Below are 24,833 nucleotides of genomic sequence, written 5' to 3'. Positions count from 1 at the left end.
GGGTTAAAATATATCTCACCCCAAAGGGATAGCTGATCACCATGGTAATCATACGTGACTATCGCTACAGATTCAATTAAATCATTTATAGGAAAAGCAAATGAAAAGAATTTTTGAGACAATGATATACATTTTAGTGTTGAGACAATGGTATACAGTTACACGTCAAAAAATAAAATTAGAAAATTAAGTTCATATGTTTTTAGTAATCTGTATTATCGCATATTTGATCACGGATGTCAATTTCCAGAATTATGGTCAATATGATAAAGTGTATGTCACAATATTTTTATAATTGTATATGCAATATAAAAGTATTTTCATTTTGTTATCGTTTTCTGGAACCATTCGGAAAATGTTTCTCGTGAAACAGATTTATATTCAAACGTATATGACAGTTTTTATACAGTTATGTATAATTGTATGTATAGTACAAAAGTGTTTTCTCTCTGACTAATATTCTCTAGAATTTTAAAATTATTCCTTGTAAAACAGATTCATATCAAAATGTATATCGTACAATTTATATGCATATAATTGTATATGTAATACGAAAATATTTTCTCTGTACCGAATATTATTTACTAGAATCATATTTCTTGTAAAGCGAATATATGTTAAACACCACCGTGATCATATGTGACCGCCCCTACAAATTCAATTAAATTAATCATTTCCCTAAAAGACAAATAAGAAATCATTTGTGAGCTCTTAATATTCGGACAACGACATATACTAAAAGATTAAATGATGAAATTAAGAGATTAAGGGCCATTGTTATAAATAATCAGTATTATAGCATGTTTGAGCACGAAAGCCAGTTTTCAGTGCGGTGATCAACGTGTTAAAATGTGACCTTTTGCGTGCGCACTTTTATCGCGCTACTTTATCACCACATTATGGCCGACAGCAAGAATATTAACCCCGAAATGGTTAATCTTCTATATATATCGCAGGTCGTCTATAGATATCCGGCGAACTGTTCCTGCTCTTGGTAACTTTGTACCTGACTATATCTATTGAGGGGAATACAACTTTCGCAACACCGATCTGGTCTAAACTTGGCATAATTATGGGAGGCACTATGAATATTAATTTTGTGAAATTAGAACGTGTATCTTGTTGAAATATCAGAAAAATTTACATGTAATTGCTTTTGATTTCTAGTTAATTAGTGGGGTACTTAAAATTCTGTATCCGCGAGGACTCGGAAATTTAGTTTTTTGAAAGCTTGGTGATTAAGTAAGTTAGAAGATTAGTAACTTGGAAATTTGAATATTTGATAATTTTGGGAATTTTGGGAATTTTGAGAATTTTGGAAATTTGGAAAGTTGGAAGTTTGGAAATTTGGGAATTTGGGAATTTGGGAATTTGAGAATTTCGGAATTTGGAAATTTGAGAATTTGGGGATTTGGGATTTAGGAATTTGGGAATTTGGGAATTTAGGAATTTGGGAATTTGAGAACTTGGGAATTTAGGAATTTAGGAATTTAGGAATTTGGGAATTTGGGAATTTGGGAATTTGGGAATTTGGGAATTTAGAAATTTAGAAATTTGGAAATTTGGAAATTTGGAAATTTGGAAATATGGAAATTTGGAAATTTAAAAAGTTGAAAATTCGAAAATTTGAAAGTTTAGAAATTTTTGTAATTTAATAATTTAATAATTACAAAAATTTGAAATCCACTAATTCAGTTATTTACATTCCAAAATTCCAAAAATCCGTAAACTTAAATTTCACATTTTCCAACTTCAACAACTCTGAAACTCACTAATGTCCAATTTTGTAAATTGAAAAATGTTGCCACATAAAAGAGAAGAATTTCTAAATATAGAAGATTTGAATCATAACCTCTTTTGTTAGTAAAGCTATAAAATTTCAGCTATAAAACTTCAGACACGAATTAATTTCAAAGAACTGTACACCATGCTCTTTGTGGAATTATTATTTTTGGGATCTCCTACAAGTGTGCTAAATTTGAATCAAATCGTTGCTTCAAAGGTTATGTGCTCTTCTGGTAAGTCACGCAAAGATGCGTCAACCACTGAACTAGTTACTAGAGATAAAAAGCTTGAAAATCTCTCAGTCGTGACTATTAAGAAAGTTTCTTGGTAAATTACATAATAGTTTCTACCCACTGATTCGCAATGTGAATGACATCCACCGCTAGTTCTTTGACCAAATCCGTCATTTTAATTTCATCATGGATACAACTTAGGTAGTTTACGAAATTGATATTTTGCAATGATTATTCAATCATCATTATCGTATTATTGTTTTAATTTGAGAGGAATGTGTTTTGATAAAAGCAGGAAATTTTTAACGTATGGTTTTGCAAACTTTTTTTGAGATGAGATGCAGTTTTAGCAATTAAAATTTTTCACCAAAATCTTCAAATTTCTTTATCTTCGTGTCCCTAGATTTCTAGAGCTGATGGTTTCCAGTTCCATATATTTCGTAGATTCCCTAGATTTTTTATATTTCCTAGATCCTTCGATTTCATATATTGTCTATAACTTCAAAATTCTAAGTTATCTAGAATAAATTATCTAGACTTTTTAGTTTTTATATATATGAGGTGATGTACGTGAAATGAATACAATCGTGTATGTGGCAAAATACTTTATTGATATAGAAGGCGCGATGCGTTTACTGCGGAGATCGAGACTCGAATGTCTCCCGAAAACATTTTCCGACGAAGGAGAAAACTCTCTCCTTTTTTAGGAAGTCCCGAGCGGAAAGGGCCGAGGGCCTCTTAGACCCGCCGAGCCAGCGCAAAATTATTTACAACTTAATGACTCTATTGACTCGACGGGTCAAAAGATCTCTGACAAAATCCAGACCTCGCTTCCCACTCGGAACTTTCCCTGTCGCCACATATATTCCCAATTTTCAAAATTTTCCAAGTTTTCCCGATTTTAAACATTTTTTAGATTTTCCAGATTTTCTACATTTACTACACTTCCTAAATTTCTATATTTTCTATATTTTCTACATTTTCCACATTTTTTAGATTCATTCAATTTTCTGGATTCTCTAGATTTTCTAAATTTTTTGAGTTTTTTAGATTTTCTAAATTCCCTAGATTCTCTACATATATCTTCCAGATTTTGCAAGACCCATAGATAACCAATTACCAAGGTATTCCTTTTCAAATTTCCAAATTTTCACAATTCACAAATCTCAAAATCTAAAGAATGCTAACAATTAAAAGTTTGAAAGTCTTAAAATTTGAGTGTCCCCAATTCCTAAAATTGCAATGTCCCTAACTAAAACTTCCAATTATCGAAGTTAAAAAGTTCTAAAATTCCAAAGTCTCAAAGCCCAAAAACCCCAAATTGTATTAAATCGAATGGCCTGAGAGGTGCCTCTCGAGCGCGAAGGGTTAATGTCCAAATTTCAAATTCATTCAAACCAGACAAGGTCATCATCACACTTTGAAGTCCCCATTCTAATAAATAAATGATAAAATAACAAACTTTCTTCAATAATAAAATAACAGAGGATTCTGTCATTCGTGTATTCTATTCCTAGCGCACAATATGTCTATAAAAGCCTGCGGAGAAAGATCGGAACGAAATCGATAGAGTAATCATCTACAGAGTAGTTACAAAGCTTCCACCGTATCACGATATACCTACTCTATTTTCTCAAAGGCAACAATAATAGACGATTGTAGGTACCGATTTCTATGCGACATCGGTACTAAAATTAGCCAGCTATATTCTGCCCTTGCATACGTGTCAATTGCGACTACGGTACGTAAAGATGTACCAGAGAATGGTTACCGATAAATATAGATGCCATGCTTCCGGGTGAATATCCTTTCGCGAATAGATAAGTGCATTGTAACTGTTAGCGACCTCTTTTATGCATCGAACCGTAGACCTTTGAATTTCTATTATTTCCATGCACGCTACGAAAAGAGGAGCGGTTGCTATTCTCGGTCGTGTCTCTATACTGCGCCTACATACATTTTTAGATTAAAAGAAAAATGGAAGAATAACAAGGTGACAACTTTCCACGGAGCGACTTTTGCTAATCTCGGCGCGAAGCAGATTGTTACGACTACAGTTACATTAATATTCAGACACAGGACTATTGCGGTTGTGGTTTTGTATACGAGATTTGTTTTACAGAAAAACGGATTGTTCACTGTAAAATAAAAATACATGCTACCGGCAAATTCCCGTCGCATTGCAGGTAAAACTTTACGGCAGCTTATCACAGAGAATCTAATTTTTAACTCTTTGCACTCGAAGCTACAGTTGCATTAATATTCGTACACAATGCTAGTTCTGCGTTTCTTGTTTTGCATAAGAGAACGATAAAGTTATCACGAAATAGCATGGTTATTAGTAACGAAGAAGAGTATAGTAGACATCGTTAAAAAATAAAGGGAAGAAGATTGCATCGAATTTAAGAAACAAAAGAGACAACCACGAGTTTCGAATGGAAGAAGAAAAATTAATACGAGTTAAAAGATCCACACTGTAGTGCTGCATAATTACCTTAGAAGGTTTATCGTGAAAGTGGAAAGAAAATCATTGTTGAAACGGTGCATGAAATAATGCGAGACAATGGATATAATGAACGAACAACAAGGAAAAAACGGTAAATTAATAAATTAGAAAAAGACTGATTTGTGCCAAAGAATTTATTGACACGTCTCAAGATTAATGAAAGGATATTTTCACTCACGAAAGTAAATATTCTATTTTTGATTCGGTTGGGAAAAGCGTAGTATAGCGGAGAGTAATTGATGTTTTAAAACCAAAAATCTAGAACTTACTTTAACACGTTCACGCCGGCGTGACCGACCGGTGGGTCATACTTAATGTCCCGTGGGGCGACGTGCATCACAGGTGGGTTATCAAAAAATAAGTTTATTTTATTTTTTGTCAACATTATAAACAAAAATTGAGTATTACAAGCATTAACATTCAATATTTTAAATTGATAACAATTATTTATTTATCAGCATGCAACTTTTTAAAACATTCTAAACATAATGCGGGCTGGCCCTTACAACTTTTACAATATGTTCTTACTTTTTTACTTTTTTTCGCGGCATATAATCTACCTTGTATTTTCGATAATTGTTTGTAACATTCTTTACATCGTTTTCTTGTTTTTCTGGCAGCCCCTTTGAACGATTATAGAAAATGTGTGTGTTTTCTTGACCGTTTTTTTTTCTATTTCACATTCTTTGATTTCTCTGTGAAAAATTCAAAAAGGAAAAGTGCTAACCGCCCCTGTAGAAGAAAAGATAAGTTTATCTACCTTTACACTTGATGCAAGAAATGTGCGTTCTGAAAATCAATGTCAAAACTGTTTTGATTTCGTATTTAGCGCGTTCGAAGATTCGAAGGAGCAACAATGTCGCGCCGCCCCACGAAGCGAAACGTAAATATTCGCCCCGGCGTGAACGTGTTAAAGCATGGAAGAGGTTCCGTGATTTTATGAGGGTGCATTTTCAGAATTACTGTTCGTTGACATTGATAATGATCCAAAGTACAGAACTCGAATAATATAAGAATATTTGTTGTATAATTGCTCAAATTTACTTTTATCTCCACAATTCACAGACATAAATGAACGTACGGGATGAAATAGATCAAAGAATACACTTGAATTATGAATGAGGCTGGAAAAGGAATGGCATTCCGTTTCTGCAGAATATTTGAAAGAAATTATTTTTAATATATCCAAATGATTGCATCTGGTTATTAAACAAAAAGGATTTGCAAGAAAATATTAAAATTGTTTATCCTACATTTTATATATAAACTCTCTATTTTTCATCAAGTGTCCTAACATTAATGCGACATGAATTTGTGATAGCTTATTTAAGATATTGAAATGACTATGACTACACATTGAAATGTTATAGTTGAAAAGAAACTATACATTTTCAATCTACAACAAATGATTCATGTTTTTGTAAAACAAGCAGATATGTATATGGTGAATTAAAGTTTTGGAAGATGTATGTAAATCATCCCTTGCGGTACACAATAACGAGTACAAAAGTACTGCAGTGTCCGCATATTGATACGACCTGCACTTATTGTTAGAATGACACAAAAAGAACAAAGGTGCACTTTGTGATAAGATTGAACGGAGATCGTAAACAATGATCGATATTAATCAGGAACTTGATCCATCAACTCCTGCAATATCCGCGAAATGTACGTCAATAGGTACATGATGCAATATGTCTGTTTCCAATAAAAAGATAAATCACATGATTTCAGTGATTTTACTTTTTTTTGTTAATTTCCCGATGACTGTTACTTGTTAAGGTATTAGCTGTTGCGTGATTGGGAACGTGATCTTCACGTTACCGACTTAATTGGCACTTAATTAGACTAATATTTAGACACGGTGTGTTTGCACGAAACGTACTTTTCCGTTGATAAGAACAAATGCGGAGGAGAGGATTAACCATTGGCCTTCAATTTTAGGAACCAAGACTAAAAATTATGGGCATATGGACGCATTATATGGGGGCATACTGAGATATTAAAATATCAATATTCAGGGATATCGAGATATTGGAATATTAAAATAGATATTGGAAAATTAAGGTATTGAAATATCGACGTATTTCAGTATTAAAATCTAGGGATATTCAGATATTGGAATATCGGGATTCAGAAATATCGATATATTGAAAGACCAAAATCTAGGGATATTGTGACATTAGAATGTCGGGATTGAGGAGTATTGAAATATTGGAAAATTAAGATTTGGGAATATCGAGGTATCGGAATATTGACATCTAGGAATATTAAGATATTGGAATATTAAGGTCTAGAGATATTGAAATATCAAAGTGTAGGAACCTCAGCTCGAGATATTGGGAAATTAAGATCGAAGAATATCGGGGTATTGGAATATCCATATCTAGGGATATTCAGTTATTGAAATATCGACATTTAAAAATATCTAGGGATATTGAGTCATTGGAATGTCGGGATCGAGGAATATTGAAATATTGGAAAATTAAGATCTAGTGATATCAAGCTCTGGGGTGTAAGAATCTAGAGATATCGGGATCTAAGTACAATATCAGTATGTAGGTATATCAGGATTTTTGGATATCGATTTCAGGATATATGGCATACAGTGATCTAATTGATCTAATTATATTAGATTAATATCTGTTATCATTAATATCTAATTTATCAATCTAAAAATCTACAAATTTGGGGTTAGATTTCTTTTAAAGATAAAAAGTGGAACGTAGAAACTTAGGGATTTATATTTATATAAAGAAACCTAGATAGACAGGATTATTTTTAAGTAATCCAGACAAAGGGAATAATCTAGATAAATAGAAACATAGATATTTAAATATATAAAAAATTTACAGAAGTAAGCTGTTATTTGGAAGTATTACGATGTAGGAATAAAGGATATATATTGATTTAAGAATACAAAAATTGCGATATGAATGTACGATCATACGGTATTGAGATGTAGAATCTGAAAGGAAGCATGCACAGTTTAAAATTTATATAAAAAAAAAATATAAATACGTGGCTGTAATAAGCATACAAGAATTTAGAAATACAGATTACCTCTCGATAAAGCACACGCGAGCCACGCGATTTAATAACTCACTCTCACAAATAAATATAGCGTCTTTATGTTTTCCAATGACGCAAGTGATCAGTATAATAATCAGTTAATTCTCGAAAACGTTTATTTATCGCTTTTTTCGCAAATTTCCCGAGGCAGCCTAGTAGTGGATAAGCTTAATAGTTCCGTCTAATTTTATTCTTCGTATGAAACACGGATTAATTGCTGCTTCCGCGAAAACATCTGTTCAGACTGCAGGCTATTATCTCTATTCCCCGTATCATCTTCCTCTATGACGACAAACAAATCGTCTTAAATTTCCCTACCGGGATTAAAGATTTAGTGTCATAGAATCTTTCGCACGTTCAGCATGATCAATTTCGATTTCATCGACAAAAAGGTCACCGATGCAGTTGATCACTGATCAATTTCGTGACATTCGAACGATCTATGAAAATTATACGGTTTCGTACTTTTCTCTTTTTCTCTCAAACACAGCACAATAGCTTCCAATGTTCCAGTGTATAATCAGTTATATGTAGATAGGTATGTTAATTATATGAGGAAGGTTAGTTTCCAATTCTGTTTTTTAGCGTTGACTTGAGTTTGGTTAGAGATGTTGCTAAATATACAATCAACCTTTTAAATTAAATTTTTGAGCTAAAGCTTTGGCAAGACCACATACTAAATTTGTAGAAAGTGAGAGAGAACAGAAAACTATTTTTAAATCATTCTGATATATTATTAAAAGTAAGGAGTGATAATTGTGACCAATCTGCAGTTAGCTTTCGAATTAGAGGGTGAGGTCTAGCCAATTCAGTTTGTTCGGCGTTGACTTGTATTTGGTTGGAGATATTGCTGAATATACGACCAGCCTCTTAAATTAAAATTTTTGAGCTCAAACTTCGACCAAATTTTTTCAGACCATATACTAAATTTGTGAAAAGTGTGAGAGAGCAAAAAATTCTTTTTGAACCATCCTGATATAATATTAAAAATAAGGAACGACAATTGTAGCCACCCCGGTTAGCGTTTGAACTAGAGAGTAAGACCTAATGTTTTGCCCCTTCAGCTAGGTTCCAGGATTTCATTCGCAAAATCTACGATATTATACTATAATAAATGTTAGTCATGTCCGTATCATAATAACGCGCAAAACAGATTTGACTCTTTCCGTCATAAGATGCTACGTACGGTATTACGTAGCAAAAAACAGGTGAACGGTAAATTTCTGTGTTATTGACCGACAAGTCTACGTTATCGGGCTGCAACACCTCCGGCGGACAATTTACCGTTGTCGACGGCTTAGAAAAAGAAAAATGCGACGAAGTCTTACCTGTGCCGTGATCGGATGATTTATGTGTTGCGTGTGCATTGTTGCACTTGGCGGTGCGTGCAGCCAACAGCACATTGCGGCACATATAAGAAGAGCTCCTGCGATTATGCAAGCAACACCAACATATCGTACCGGCTCAACATAGTTCTCCGCGAGGCCCAGCCAGTTTATCAGCGCCCCGATACAAAGCAGAACCATTCCGTACCTGTACGGACGCTGAGAACGTCGCGATTCCTCCAAGGACATTGCTGGAATCATAAATAGTACAGATTATTATTTCAAGGAGTACTGAATAAGTTATGAGACTGAGTAATAGGATAATAATATATTTTTTCTTGTTGAATTATTGGCAAAATAATATTTCGCTTAAAGGTAAAATTAAATCATGGTATGAGAAATAATATAAAATGGAAAAGGTTGATAAGTGTTGGATGTATACTACTGATCCTAAGGGAACATTCACAAAATTATTTACTTTAAAAAATTTGGGGGAATTTTAGAATTTGGTGGTGTGGGAACTTGGAGCTTTAAGGATTTGGGTATTTGGAAATTTAGCAATTTAGCAATTTGGAGGTCCAGGGAGTTGAGGATTTGGAAATTTGGGAATTTCAAGATTTAGGAATCTGGGAATGTACATATTTGAGGATGTAACGATTTTAGGGTTTAAGAATTTAGAAATTTAGCAATTTGGGGGTGTAGAGGTTTGGGGATGTGGGTATTTAGAGATGTGAAGAATTGGTGATGTGGAGATTTGGGGATTTAAGGATTTGGGGATGTGTGGATGTGGGGATTTGGGGATATATGGATTTGGGGAATGTGGAATTAGAATATGCGGAAATTAGGATACGTGAAATCGCGAAATGTGGGAGTTGGGGAATGTGGGAATTAGGAAATGTGGGAATTGGAGCTGTGTGGATTTGGTAATGTGGGAATTTGGGGATGTGGGAATTTGGAGATGTGGGGATGTGGAAATGTGGGGACTTGGGGATTGTAGCGGCTGGCTTCGTGATTTTTAAGCGATCATTGTAAGTGCAAAAGGCCAGCACGGTTTACGATGTATACGATCAAAACGGCTATTTTTGAGGATACCGTTAGATTTTCTCGAGGCATGTTTTGTAGTTTTTCGTCAACGGTCTCAATAGCTACGTACGGCATCATAAACCGGGGATTTCCGAAGGGACCACGGTTCCGGGCCTGGCGGTCCCTGACCGTGCAGGGGAGCGGTAAGTGGTCACCGGGAAATCCCGCTGCATTGCCAAATTTGTCGTTTGGAAGACACTCCCACCAAGGGATGTAAGAGGTGTCGAGAAAACGCATCAAGGGTGCAGAGGGCAGTTCTTAACAAACCTTCGCGCTTAGCACCTTATCCTTTAAAATGAAGATTCGCTCCGTCTTGATCAGTAAAGACTTAGACATTTTTTATTCACTCACCAACTCCTAAAGGGATGTAGGGATTTGGCGATGTGGAGATTTGAGAATGTGGGGATGTAGGAATTTGAAAATGTGGGGATTTGGGGATGTAGGAACTTGAAGATGTAGGAATTTGAGAATGTGGGGATTTGGGGATATAGGCATTTGGTGATGTAAAGATTTCTTGATGAATTGAAAGATACAGAAATTTAGGAATACTGAGATTTGAAGATATAGGGATTTAAGTAAATAAAGATTTGGGAATTTCGGAAAGAACATGGTTTCTTTTCCATATTATCGCAAAAGTAGCAAATATAGTTATCAATAATTTGCATGACCTAAGCAAACTTTCCATGCATGACATAATGTCATAGCCATAAAAGTGAAATTTTCGTACGTGATCCTAATTCGATGATCAGGGACTGTATAACATCGGTCTTTCTTAAAGTAGGGTTCGAGTCTTTGATTATAAACGGTCGTAACATGATTAACAACAGATGACAAAAAGAGGCAATGGGTATTAACACTGAAAACTTTGTGAAAGTATTGAAATAAGCTGTGTTTTTTACTCTTAGCAAACTGGTAGAGGTTTACGGAATTATATTTCGTTTTCTGGTTTCTACGAAATTTGTAAAAATGGTGGATCTTAGATTTCTTATTACCAGTTACCACAGTTATTAAGAAGCTTTTGCCAAAGTGTATGTTAACTTTCGTCAAAATGAAGAATTTTATAAGTTAATTTAAGTATTATCTATTATTTATTTGTTTTTAAAGTCTTGTTTCAAATTAAATCTTGTAAATATAATTGATCATTAAACATCACTATTATTATAAAAACCCTTTCCCACTGACTGACTGACTGACTGACTGACTGACTAACGTAAGATTAAGCAAACGTATGTAACCCTTCGATTTTTAAAACAAGTGCAGGGAAATTTTGTATGCTTTTATTGCAGTCTTCGAAAAACGAAAAGAACTTCTAGTGCAGTTTGCTGAAAGATCAATGTTGTATTAATTTTCAATAAACTTTGATCGCTATACTTAGTATCGAACAGGTTATCGATGACCGGTATGACTAGTTAGACACGTTGCTAAGATAGCGGTTCTCAACTTTTTCGTAAATGAATACTGGAAGGATAAATGTAGGCTTCCTGTAATTAAAGATAAATCTACAAGGAAGGTCGGGTCATTAATTTATATGATGATTAACTATAAAAATTCAATAATTTTGTAAACTTCAAGTTCTTAAATTGACAAATTTCCTAAATTCTTAAATTTATCAAGTTTCAAAGTGAAGATGCAAATTTTTTACATTCACAAATTTTGCATGTTCAGAGGCTTCTATAAGTTAAGAATTTGGGTGTTTGAAAATTTGGAAGATAAGGAATTTCAAAATTGAGAACTAAAATATTTAGGTACTTGAATATTTGAATTAGAACATCAGAGAATTGATCATTTTTACTGTTGATTTGGAAATTCGGGAGAGTAAAAATGCAGGAGCTCAGAAGTAAGAAAAATTGGATATTCAAAAATCTAGAAATTTGGAAATTTGGAAATTTAGAAATTTAGAAATTTAGAAATTTAGAAATTTAGAAATTTAGAAATTTAGAAATTTAGAAATTTAGAAATTTAGAAATTTAGAAATTTAGAAATTTAGAAATTTAGAAATTTAGTAATTTGGAAATTTAGAAATTTAGAAACGTAGAAATTTAAAGATTTGGAAAGTTGGAAATTTAGAAATTTGGAAATTTGGAAATCTACAAATTCCAAAATGCGGAAATTAGATAATTAGATCTATTAGAATTTAGAAATGAAATAATTTGTGAATTAAGAAATCCAAAAATTTGGAAATTTAAAAGTTTCAAATTCATAGATTTGTTATCTCAAAATGCACGATAAGAAAATATTTTCCCCTATAATGGCTGCTAATTAAATAAATACTGACATATTGAAAGTAAACATAAATAATGTTTTCTAATAAAACATTTTTCAAAAACTTCTGTATAATGAAGTGTAATTTTCAAAATTCGTATCTCCTCGTGATACGATAAGTCTTTAAATGTAGCCAAGGTCTATTTGTAGATAATTTACCGTTTTCCCGTCTCGATTAAATTGACGTACGCGTACGTAGAACGACGGCTATTCACGGCATTGGTCAGTTTTAGAAAATGCCACTATATATAACCGCGGTAAGGATATTGCCACGTACTTTATTTCTAGCTGCACGATATCGATCTGTGAGATACGCGATGACACGCAAGGAGAACTCTGAACTTGTGTTATATCGGCTCTGAACGTTTGCAGAATTCTCTGACAAATTCGCGGGAAACTGAGTGTGAGGTATTCCCAGAATTATTACTCGACAAGAATTTCGATAAACTAAATTTAAGAAAATTTAGGAATTTAGGAATTTAACTAAAAAAATTATTGTGTACATTATAGTATTAAATGTAGTAGTATAGTAATAGTAAATATAGTAATTGTAACAGTATTAATAGTATTATAACATAGTAATACATAGTATAATAGTAGTATTAGATATAGTATTATAGTATTATAATAATTATAGTATTAAATAAAAAGGAAATTTTAATTATAAAAGGACTTTTATAATTACTCAATTAAGTTCACAAGGTCACAAGGTACACGTACTGTAAAAAATTGTGAATGAATACAGTTTCTAATTTGATAGATAGTAAAAACGTAAATACAAGATTTTTCCTACATTTCTTTTATTACAATCATCAAATTTCAAGTTAAAACTAAAATAAGTCAAATTTGAATTTATGTTTAACAAATTTTGAATTTAAAAAGTTAAATAAATTTAAGAGTACATTTAATGCTAATCATAATTAGTTCTAAATTTTGGAGCTGTAAATTTTTAAACAATTTTGAAATTCGAAAAGTAAAACTTAAATTAAAAAAATTAAATTTAAATTAAAAAAATATTTAAAGTTTGAAAGCAATTAAAATGTATCAAAATAAAACCTGATACTTATGTAACGAACTATAAATTACGTCTCATTTGACATTAGAATTTCTTTGACAAAATACGCACTGTCTCTTTGAAGTTTTGATACATTTTTACTCGCAATAGGGAATAGAAGTTGATGAATATTAACGACGTTAGGTCATTAACGTGCCCATATCTTTGATAGAAAAAAGACGAAATCCATTTGTAAAAGTGGGTCAGTCGAACAAAATGATTCGCCATTGGGTGCCATCAAATGTGGCACAGAATGAAATCGAGAATAACACGAATAAATAAATAATAAGTTCCGAGGAAAAAATATCCGGTAAAACACGTGTTTATTTTTGCTATCTGGACATTTATTATCGGATCAAAATATCAAAGATATTATTTAGCGTCATAGAATTTTTTAATTTTAAGCATTTTCTCAACGTTTCTGTGTTTTAGGTGATTTTAGCTAACAAGTGTGACAGATTTTAATTCTTATACTTTTATGTAGTACTATGTGTCGGTCAGAAAATTTCAACATTTGCAAATTTTAAATTTTCATATTTCTAAAATGTCTACAGTTTCTGATATTCATAACATTTTTAACGTTTCTGAAGTTTTTAAAATTTTTTAAATTTCTGAAATTTCTGAAGTTCCTAAGTGCCTAAAGTTTTCTAAAGTATAAAACAACATAAAAACAAAATTAAAATATTAAAAACACATGTTCATTTCCTCTATTTAGTATTAATATCATTTTAACATAAAAAAAGTTACTCAAAAACTGTTATCCATTAACATTGCCCATTATCCTCCCACATAGACGTCTTCATTAAAAAAGGTCACGTAGTTTTTAAAATAAGCTTTTGTTTCAACACATCTTGTATACAAATGTTTTCCACTCGTGTTCGTCTTAATACTCTCATGTTCCTCGTAAAATATTCATGGGTTAATTACAAACGACTTTCAAACAAACTCCGATGTTCTGTAGCGACGAGCACAATCAACGGGAGGTAACGTATGTACAAACACAAAGAAATATAAATCGATCGGCAACGTTTGTTTTTAGTACAAAAGAAATATGCTCGCACCGAGTAAAAGTCTATAAATATTCGTTCGGCACCGAGAAAAGTATGTTACGCGTGAATGATCATACATGGCGAAGGTAGGCCATCTCAACAATAGTAATAACATGCTCGACATATGTCACTTTTACGTGTCCCATTGCGTGACAGTAGAGAAATAAAGGAGCGATAAAATATTAACGCGTCCATTTGCGAAAGAGGACGATGTCCTACAATAGAAACTGGCCAATGTTTGCCTACAAAAGTCGAGAGTTCGCAATTACGGACAAATAGCGTATAAAAATAGCTTGGAGAATATAAATACTGTGTGTGCTGTAAAAATACGAGTGGAGGATTAAAATAACGCGCGATTCTATTTTTAACTGATCACAAAATCAATACGTATGATGGAGATATAATTTGCAAGTTCTTCAATAGGGCAAATATTGTTTCCTTGAATCGAGGATTTCGTGACGTTAGGTTAACATAAATTCGTTCGGTTAATACAATGCTATTAATGTATAGTGTTTATACAGAGAACAGTACTGAATTTAAATTAAATGTTAATGATTTCATTGTTATTCCAAGTGTACCGCAAAAAAAGTAAAAGATGATTGCATTTACTTCGAATAAAAAGTTATTTAGTCACGTATAAAGATTTGTATACAAATTTCAGATAAAACCAGGTCTTTAGAAGTAGACAGTAATGAATTTCATTAAAAGTAAAATTTTATTTCAAATTGTGATTCAATGTCACCGATTTTCGAATAAGTACTTGAATTCTGAACCGTTCGTTATTTACAGCATTCTAATAGTTATGATAATTACTGTAACAATTATTTTCGAATAATAGTTCTACCAATTACTTTCTAATAATAGTTCTAATAATTATTTTCTAACAACTGTCCTAATAATAATTTTCCAATAATTACTGTAATTATTTTCTGACAACTGTTCTACTAATAATTTTGTAATAATTACTCTAGCAATTACTTTCTAATCTTTACTCCAACAATTATTTTCTAATCATTATTTCTCAATAAATTCTAATAACCTATTCCTTATATATTCATATTTCGTTCAAAGTTCAATTCACATAATTTAAAACAACGCACAACTTCGTACAAAATGAATGAAGAGTAAACTAAGAAGAAATAGAATTTAATGAAAGAAGTTCATTAAATATAATTATCGTAAAGTAAATGCGAAACGATGAGGTCGAGCGATGACTCCTAACTCGAAACAGCTTTTGCGGGTTGTATAAATACAAAGTGACGATAAATCGTTTCGATCGCGTGTGATCTTAACGATGAATGAAAGATTATCTGTGGAATTACCGTTGATCTCGTCCATATCCTAATACGACACTTGGACACCAGGTAATTAGTACTTTGTTATGCGTCACGCTTCCCGGACGACTAAAATGAGGACGCATCTATCCGCGAGCCACAGAGTTACATCTTTATACTCGGGATTACATCTGATAACAGAAATCATAAAGATAGCGGGAGTATTTCTGAAACTCATCTCTCCCGTCACAAATATGTTTGCTCGCAAGATATACGTAAAATTGTCACATTTACATGTTCGCTGAATGCAGTTGATTATCTCGTGTATCTTTTTTTACACTTGCACGTGCTGTTGCTGAGACAGCAGCGTGTACGAGAAAAATTAATTCTGATTTACGCTGCTGATGCATTCGGAATGGAAGCGGAGATATCAGAGGACGCGTGATACTCACAGAATCGCGATAAGGAAATTGGAAAGAGAAGTTGATAACAGTCGAAGAATATTATTCTAGATCGAAAGATGTGGAAAATTGTATCTCGAACATTTAAGTATAGTTCTTGAAGGCTGTTTAATGGAACTGCAGGTGTCAATCATGGAATAATTGCTTGAGTAAATGTTATTGCCGTTTGATGGTACATTGACGTCAGTGGTGGTAAATGTCAATGGATATAAACATATTTTGGTAATCACATTTGAAGAGCTGCTGAGTTTAGCTCGCTATTTATCATTGGACTACGTTTGTTTTCATCACTATATTGGTATGTACGTTAGGGTAAAATGTCAGTTGCCTTGAGGAAAGTACTGATTTTATTTTTGAATGCTTCAGTTTTGAAATTTACACACTCTTTTGGTACCTTTGAAATAAATACATTTCTAAATTTCTGTGTTTTCGAGCCTCCAGATATTATTCGAGTCTGAATATCAAATCTAAATATTTTTTAAGTTGATTCATCCAAGCATTTCGATATTCATTAATTCCGAAATTTACACATTTATGTTATTAAAGAGTCTAAGATATTTATATTTCTAAATTTTTGAATGTTAAAATTTTCAAATCTCGTAATTTCTGAAGTTCTAATTTGCAAATTTCTAAACTTGAAAATTTTCAAATTCCCATGTTTCTAAATTTTCAAATTTCCTAATATTCAAATCTCTACACTTTTACATTTCTAAATTATCAAATCTTCAAGTTTTCATATTTTTAAATGTCCATAATTCTAAATTTTCAAAACCAAATTTCTAAATATCAAAGTTTCTGAACTTTCATATTTTAGAATTTCTTATCTTTAAAATTTCTAATTTTTCAATTTTACCCGCTTGTAAATTTCAAGATTTTCTAATTTATCTATTTTCTAAACCTCAACATCTATTGATTTAAAAATATCCAAATCACCGAAATTTGAAAATCCCAAGTTGTTAAATTTTCAAATTTTTCTATTTTGAAATGTCTAAGTCTGTATTATTGCAAATTTTCTGTATTATTCTGTATTAATTGTCTGTATTATTTTAACTTTTAAATTTTCCACATTCTTAAATCTTATGTTTGCAAATTGCGAAATATGATAGTTTATACACTTTTTAATTCACTGAGATACATTACAATAATGCTTTACTGTAATCATTATTTTAAATGTATGCCATCTAAAATAAATGTAAAAAATATAAAACATAATAACTAAATAACTAAAATAAATATATAAAATATAATCCATAATCTGATCATAGTAGACAATCAATACTATGCACACTTTTTAAAGATATACAAGTTATCAAAAGTTTATACATTTACTTATGATTATTAATTCAAATAAGCGATTATGCCTAACATAATATTATTAATTAAAATAAGCGATTATGCTTAACATACCCTACGTTTAAACAATTATGCTAACACTCATATAATTATAATAGGCTAATCTCAAATAATTATACCAACCGAAACTATGGTCATACAATTATACTAACCTAATCGAACAAAATGAAAGGAATTACCACGCAAGTGCTCTCTTTTTAAAGAGAACCAATAAGGTACATTAAAGTAAACTAACCTAATCTACGCTCAAATTATACCAATGAAACCTATAAATACAAGAAAATTGTATGTGTCTAATAAGTTGAAAAACAAAGGAAATACCCATGCCACTTAACGAGCACATAAATCAGATAATTCCTAATTTTGCAATACAATACAAATATTTAAAACTACATAAAATCTTCATAATCACAGTATACTGTTACGAAGGCTAATACTAAAGAAACAAAAAAACCTGGCGATAAAAATAACAAAAAGTAATTAAATACATAATCTCCGTAAATACATTCAATTATTGACAACAGCATTGTATCTCTTACGCAATTATGAAGATCCAACACACGAGTACTCTATAAACGAAGGTCAAGGTATACAATTATCTACGAAATTAATTACAGCTACCCTTTTTTAGTAACCGTTAGCAGCTACTTCCTGATTCCCATCGCTATTGAACATTGCACGGCAATTATGCTTTACAGTTTGCAAAAAACTGTTGTAATTAACGTATAACGTACTTATACTTGCAAAATGCTCTCGGAACACCGGTAATCGCAATTTTCAGTTTTTCGATTAATATTTAATGAAACTATACCTAGCAAGTGCCGTTTCTTTCGGTACGTAAGCGTTCTCGTCGGAGGTGGAATATTCACGATAGAGGAATATCTGTTTTTCTCTAATTGCACGCGTGATGCTCGTTATAGTTTTATTCGCATAGTGAGAAAAATATTATTCGTGTGAATATTCCCAGCGATAGAATTATATCAGTGTTCGGTGATCAGACGGTTTTGCTACCGCGTTTTATCTTTGCAGTTAAACCGTTATTTTCGTATCTGTAGACGATTTTTGAGTAAACAGACAAAATATTTATTACTTTTTGGTAATAAAAAAATGTTTTTCAAGCGGTGAGATAAGACTTCGAATCTGAATCGTGTGCAGGTTTTAGAGAATGTGTTCAGTGCATTTAGAATGCGGAAGATATGCAAAATTCTTTCCACATTCTTTACTTTTAGTCAATCTGGTAAACAGAGAGTCGAATAAAATTGAAAGGAATCGAACAGCCTGATTTATTGAAAACGTATTTGAATATTCACAAAAATATTTGCATTTGTAGAGGCAGTCGTAAATTAATTGAAACGTGCTTTTTCGTGAAACAGAACGTTTCATTTTATCTTGCACGATATTTCGTAAATGACTCATTAAAATTTTGACATAAATCTTAGGTAATAAAACGTAAAAGAAGTATCATCGGTGACAAATAAGGTAAAGTATACAATGACTTGCAACCTAACCTAAAATTCTACAGCGGGTGTATGTTTTATATTAGAAAACGTTAAAAATGGTTTGCGGAATTACTAGAATACAATAAAATAGCTATTTTGATTATTTTAATCTTTAGTTGTGTGTTTTAGCGAATTTATTTTAATCTCTTGGTTATCAATTGTAATTAATTCATATTCAATTTAATTCAATTTTTAAGTAACTAAAGGTTAGTTAAAATTAGTTAGATTACAAGTAAACTAACGATTAACTTCTTAATCTTTAGTAATAATCTTTAACTATAAAAAGTTGGTAACAAAATATATTATATTTTGATAAATAATTAGTACATTTGATATAGTGATTGAAACTAGCAGTATATTAGTAGCATGCAATAATAATTTTGTATTAACTTTATAAAGCATGAAGTTTTCAATAAAAAGCGCAACCAAATGTATTTTCATCAGTTTCGCAAATTGAAGAAAATAAATCGGCAGCTCGAATTTATTAACACTCGTTAAAAAATAAATGTATATATAAAAAGTATTAGGAATGTTTTTTATGAATCCTTATCAATCTATATTTTGTATAAAAATCATATTAGTATCACATCATTAATATCAGTTCAGTGTTAAAGTTAGTACACTTTACTCTATTAACAAAAAAGGGTATTTCAAATTTTGCTTTAATTAAAAACTAAAATTACATATCTTCGATATTTAAATAATATATGAAGATTTACATACATTATCAGTAATAAAACTGGACAAATGTCTGATTTAATCGACAATATTTACTTTTGATCTGAGATAATGAGGCAAGAGTTCATGTTAGGTTTTACCGACACTCGAATCGATATTTAAAGAAAAGTTTTGCGAAACAACGAGACGTTGACAAGAAAACAGGGAATGATTTCGATCAAACAATAAGATCTCATCGAAACCAATCCATCATGTGTCAGTTTGAAATGTTTCTGACATTCTATTTGTATGTGGAAAAAATTGATACACGTCATTCAAATTTAATCCTCTGGATATACGCTTTCATGGAAATTACCAAGTTACGAATTGATTAATTATTCTGGCATTAATTATTTTGTGGATTATTTTTAACACTTTGACTTTCACGTACGAGGTGCGATCATCAAGTTTCGGGATTGTGTCTGCTGTGATCAAACGAATGACACGATTGACATGCGCTCGCAGCACATAAGAATAACAATCTTCGAGACGTATGGCACGAAGTTTAGAAGCGATATCTTCATTGAATCCTGTGTTATACAAGTTTATGGTAGCATACACACGCTTTCCTTTGCGAAATCACGATGGACTTCAAATTGGAACAGAGGGACATTAAAAAAAAAACAAAAAGAAACATGGAAAATTGTCGTCCTTCCTCACTCTCCGTATGCATCAGATTTGGAACCCCGTTATTTCTTTTTGATTCCCAAAATGAAATGAAAGCTGAAGGGTTGCTGATTTGACACGATGAACGAGATTCAAGATTCATAGTAGCCTTTGAAACACGTGACTTTATCTGCACATACGGGACCAGTCCCAGAACTTAATGATCGCACCTCGTATGTAGGTGATTTCCAAATTTTCGTATGAATCCATCACCTGTATAATTAAAAATTTGTATTCTTACCTCATCGGATATACTCATATAAACTAATTAGAATATCATAAAACATTGTGAAAGTATTCAATGAAATTTTCTAAAAATAAAAATATTGCTTAATAAAATTTTGCACTGCTTTACTGTGGCAGTCAACGTGTTGTTACTTTACATAGAATACAACTACGAAGAAAATTTGAATCAAAATCAGTAAGTATACAGAGTGTCTCATAACTAGTGTAACTCTCGGAAAAGAGTTATAGCTGACGTGATTCTCATCTGAACGTTTCCTTCGCAAAAATGGAGTTTCAAGCTTCGTCCTTGAATTATTATGAAAAAACGTACACCAATCACAGCGCGCGAATATAGGCTAACTATATGCAATTTGGTACAGTGCCTAATATCCGTATTCGAAACAGTACCCAATATTTACTACATAATAAACACTGCAATGTTTTAGTAGATAAATAAGAAAGTTTATAAGTGTTTGTGCAGAATATTTAATTATAGAAGACTATCATATTAACCCTTTGCATTCTTCCATTTCTGTTACCTACCAATTACGGAATTTACAAAATAGATCAAGAAAAAGGTTCTAAATTAAATGTATTGAAAGAGTGCGCAGTATGTGACAAATATAAACCCTATTTTTGCAGAAGGAAATCTTATTCAGAATTACGTCCTCTACCACCCCTTTCCGGAAGTTACACGAGTTGTGAGACACCCTGTATATTTAACCAATCTATTTATCTGAATTATTTATAAGAGAAATGTGATATTCAGTTACACTTGGCATAGGAATGCAAAGGGTTAACATTTTTAAGTTTCAGTTAAAAATGTGTCTTCAAACAGAAGACATTGTTGCGTTTTATAGTTAAAAGAATTATATAAGTATTCTAAGAGGAATAAAAGTTAAAAGGCTAGTTAAATGTTAAAATGTTTTTAGAAGGTTACTTAAATACTTCAATTTTACAGTGTAGTATGTTATAAAACAGTACATTTGTATTATTCATTGTAAACATGTTCAATGTAGAATTTAAAAGCAATTTATCATTGAATTTATTTCTTTCCTTTTTGAGGGAAATTATTATCTTTCTGTTAAAGTAGATATGCAATATGGAACACATTAAAAATAAGTAAATATATTCAATATCAGGTACATACTTCTTGCTGATATACATGGTAATACGTTGTATGTTTATCATTTTAACTACATTATAATGATGTATTAAAGAAAAGTGGGTTTAATACATTCAAATATAAGCAATGTGCGCAATATGTAGAAGACAAGGATAAATAATATGTAAGATAAATTTAAAAAATGTGACTGACATTTGCTTATCTTTTCCTCGTTTAGATAAGTATTAATTTTTTAAAGTAGGAATGAATGAATAAAAATACCTTAATTCATAAATTGTTAAATTTCAAAGTTGCGATGTTCATGAATTCAAAAACTTTTAACTTTATAAATTCCGGAATTTCTGTATTACTGAAATATTAACTTTCCAGATTTTAATTTCTCATATTTCAGCGCTCCTAAATTCTCAAATTGCCATATTCCCAATTTACAAATTCCCAAATTTATAAAATTCCACATTTCCTAATTCCCAAATTCCCAAATTCCCAAATTCCCAAATTCCCAAATTCCCAAATTCCCAGATTCCCAAATTCCCAAAATTATAAAATTCCACATTTCCTAATTCCCAAATTCCCAAATTCCCAAATTCCCAAATTCCCAAATTCTCAAATCCCCAAATTCCCAAATCCCCAAATTCCCAAATTCCCAAATTCCCAAATCTCCAAATTCCCAAATTCCCAAATCCTCAAATTCCCAAATTCCCTAATTCCCTAATTCCCTAATTCCCAAATTCCCTAATTCCCCAATTCCCTAATTCCCAAATTCCCGATTTTCGAAATTCTCAATTTTTTAAATTCACCAATTCCTATATCCGCAAATATCCATATTCCAAAATCTCTAAATTGCCAAATTAGAAAACTCTCCACTTTCCAAAGTCCCAAGTTCAATAATTAACAATTCTTAAAAATCCAAATCTTAAACATAAAAAATTTCTAAATTTCCTACTGCCAAATTCGAAATTATCTTTTCCAGACCCTAATTTTTTTTATACACCTCAAAGGGGTGCAGTAATATACATATATATTCCAATCACTGTAAAATTATTTTGATAAAAACTGATTAGATATACTTCAGAAATAAAAAAGAGAGTATAAAAAGTTTAAATTTTTGTAATACAAGAAGTGTATTGAGCACTTCTAACATTTGCCTTTTATTAAATTTTATCTTACTGTTTTTTAATTGAATTCTAAATTTGTATCTAAATACCAAATATTTATACCAAATTATTCATTTATGGTCTGAACTTATCTTATTCATTTATGGAGAAACATGATGCAACTAATTTATTTATTAATGTTAGGAACAGAAAGTATTTCCTTTTCCCTAAGCTTGCGACAAAAAGTAACTGTTTTTCCCTAAGCTAGTAACAGAAAGTAACTTTTTTCTCTAGGTAGGGGAAACCACTTCTCTCCATCTAAAAGAGAAGTAGAGGGAGGTGGGCAAGTGGTCTACCCTGTTTTATTCATGCACGTTTACATTAATGTTCTGCCAACATTGCTTATTTTAATAGTAACCATACTGATTGTTATTCAAGACGGCAAACAACGAACTCAATGCGACTATTACGCAGTGTATTATCATTAGTTTCGTTAAGCGAAAATATCAAAGCTGGCTAAAGCGAAGTCATATATTTTCCCTTAAAAGTAGAAAAAGGCAGATAAAAAATTACTGTTACAAGTGCTTGTAGAACAAATAGAAATTGCGCGGAGGTTTGCGTAATTAACTACATTTAAGTAAATTAACGCAGGAATTACAGAAACGCTTAATATGTTGACGATGCAAATCAAATGCTAAAAGATCAGTTAACAAAATCCAAACAACCGAATATCGTTTTGTAATCTATTAAAAATAAAATTAATTTGTTAACAATAATTTTAATTATATAATTAATTATTTTACTTATTTAATTCATTCTTTTAATTCAAATAAAATCATTTTGAATAAATTTTTCAATAAATTGGCAAATTAACTTTATTTGTAAGAAATTCATTAATAATTTTAGTTTAGTTAATTTTATTTTTTAAAAATAAAATTAATTGATTTTTAGAGATGAGGTATCTTAATAGTGAGTCGATTTCATCAATGTATAAGCATGTAATTGGAAAATCCTTTACATTGTTTGTTTTTTTTAAACGTCATTGCTTTTCGTGTGGAAATATTTGAACTACAGACGCTAAAGTGTGTGTATGCGAATGATTCAGACTTCAGGATACATCAAATTTCGACAGTATTGACGAACTGGTGCGTCAATAATAAAATGCCACAAATATTATAGATGGAGATTATGTTGAAAGATAAATATTCTTTATTTGTCTTAATTTGAAAAAATAGAAAAACATTTAATATTACTAACTGTAAGATATAAATCTTAATAAGTCTCCAGATTTTTAACGACATTTACTAAGCTTGATATTATAACTTTTGAACATTTGATGATTTGAAAATGCGGGATTTTGGAAATTTAGAAATTTAAAATTTAGGAAATTCAAAAACTTGAAAATTAGGAAACTTGGAAACTTTAGAGATTTTGGAGGATGGAACTCGGAAATTTAGAAAATGAGATTTGGGAAAGTGAGAATTTGAAAAGTTAGAGATATGAAAATTTCGGAATCTGAAAATTTTGATGCTTGGAACTATAGAAGTTTGGAAGTTCGACAATCAGAGAATTTGCAAATTTGAGAACTTGAAAATTTTGCAATTTGGGATCTTGGAAATTCGGAAATTGAGAATTTGCAAATTTAAGAATTCGAAAATTTTGAAATATGGGACCTTGGAAATTCGGAAATTGAGAATTTGCAAATTTAAAAATTTGATAATTTTGAAATTCAGGAGCTTGGAAATTTGGCAATTAGAGAATTTGCAAATTTTTAAATATGACACCTTGAAATTTCGGAAATTGAGAATTCGGGGATTTAGAAAATAGGGAACTGGAGGACTTGTAGAAGTACAAATTTGAAAAATGTAATAACCTGGCAATTTGGGAACTTAGGAATTCAAGAATTTAGAGACTTGAGAACATAGGAATCTGCGAATTTGAAAATATAAGAATTTAAAGCTCAGAAAATTTGTCCTCATATGCAGTATTGCTAATTTGTAAATATTCAGTACTCGCGTCATTTCAATATTAAAAAATAGCTCACTTAAC

The 24,833-nt window shown here is 31.3% G+C and overlaps 1 protein-coding gene across 5 annotated transcripts in view; it reads right to left on the bottom strand.

Annotated features, from left to right (window-relative positions):
- The window catches only part of LOC100880961 (uncharacterized), a 59,742-nt gene that overhangs the window by 4,269 nt on the left and 30,640 nt on the right, over window positions 1-24,833 (bottom strand). For 4 of the 5 annotated variants that reach the window (XM_076538513.1, XM_076538512.1, XM_076538514.1 and 1 more), the window contains one exon: window positions 8,925-9,172. In XM_076538513.1, coding sequence (XP_076394628.1) covers window positions 8,925-9,170 — 246 coding nt within the window. In that variant the 5' untranslated portion in view covers window positions 9,171-9,172. Of the gene's footprint in view, window positions 1-8,924; window positions 9,173-15,691; window positions 15,835-24,833 lie in introns of all 5 variants that reach the window. The other variant, XM_076538511.1, reaches the window with a different exon arrangement.

This window comes from Megachile rotundata, chromosome 12 (assembly GCF_050947335.1).
Source record: "Megachile rotundata isolate GNS110a chromosome 12, iyMegRotu1, whole genome shotgun sequence".
NCBI lineage: Eukaryota > Metazoa > Arthropoda > Insecta > Hymenoptera > Megachilidae > Megachile > Megachile rotundata.
This window is presented reverse-complemented; position numbering and strand designations above follow the sequence as displayed.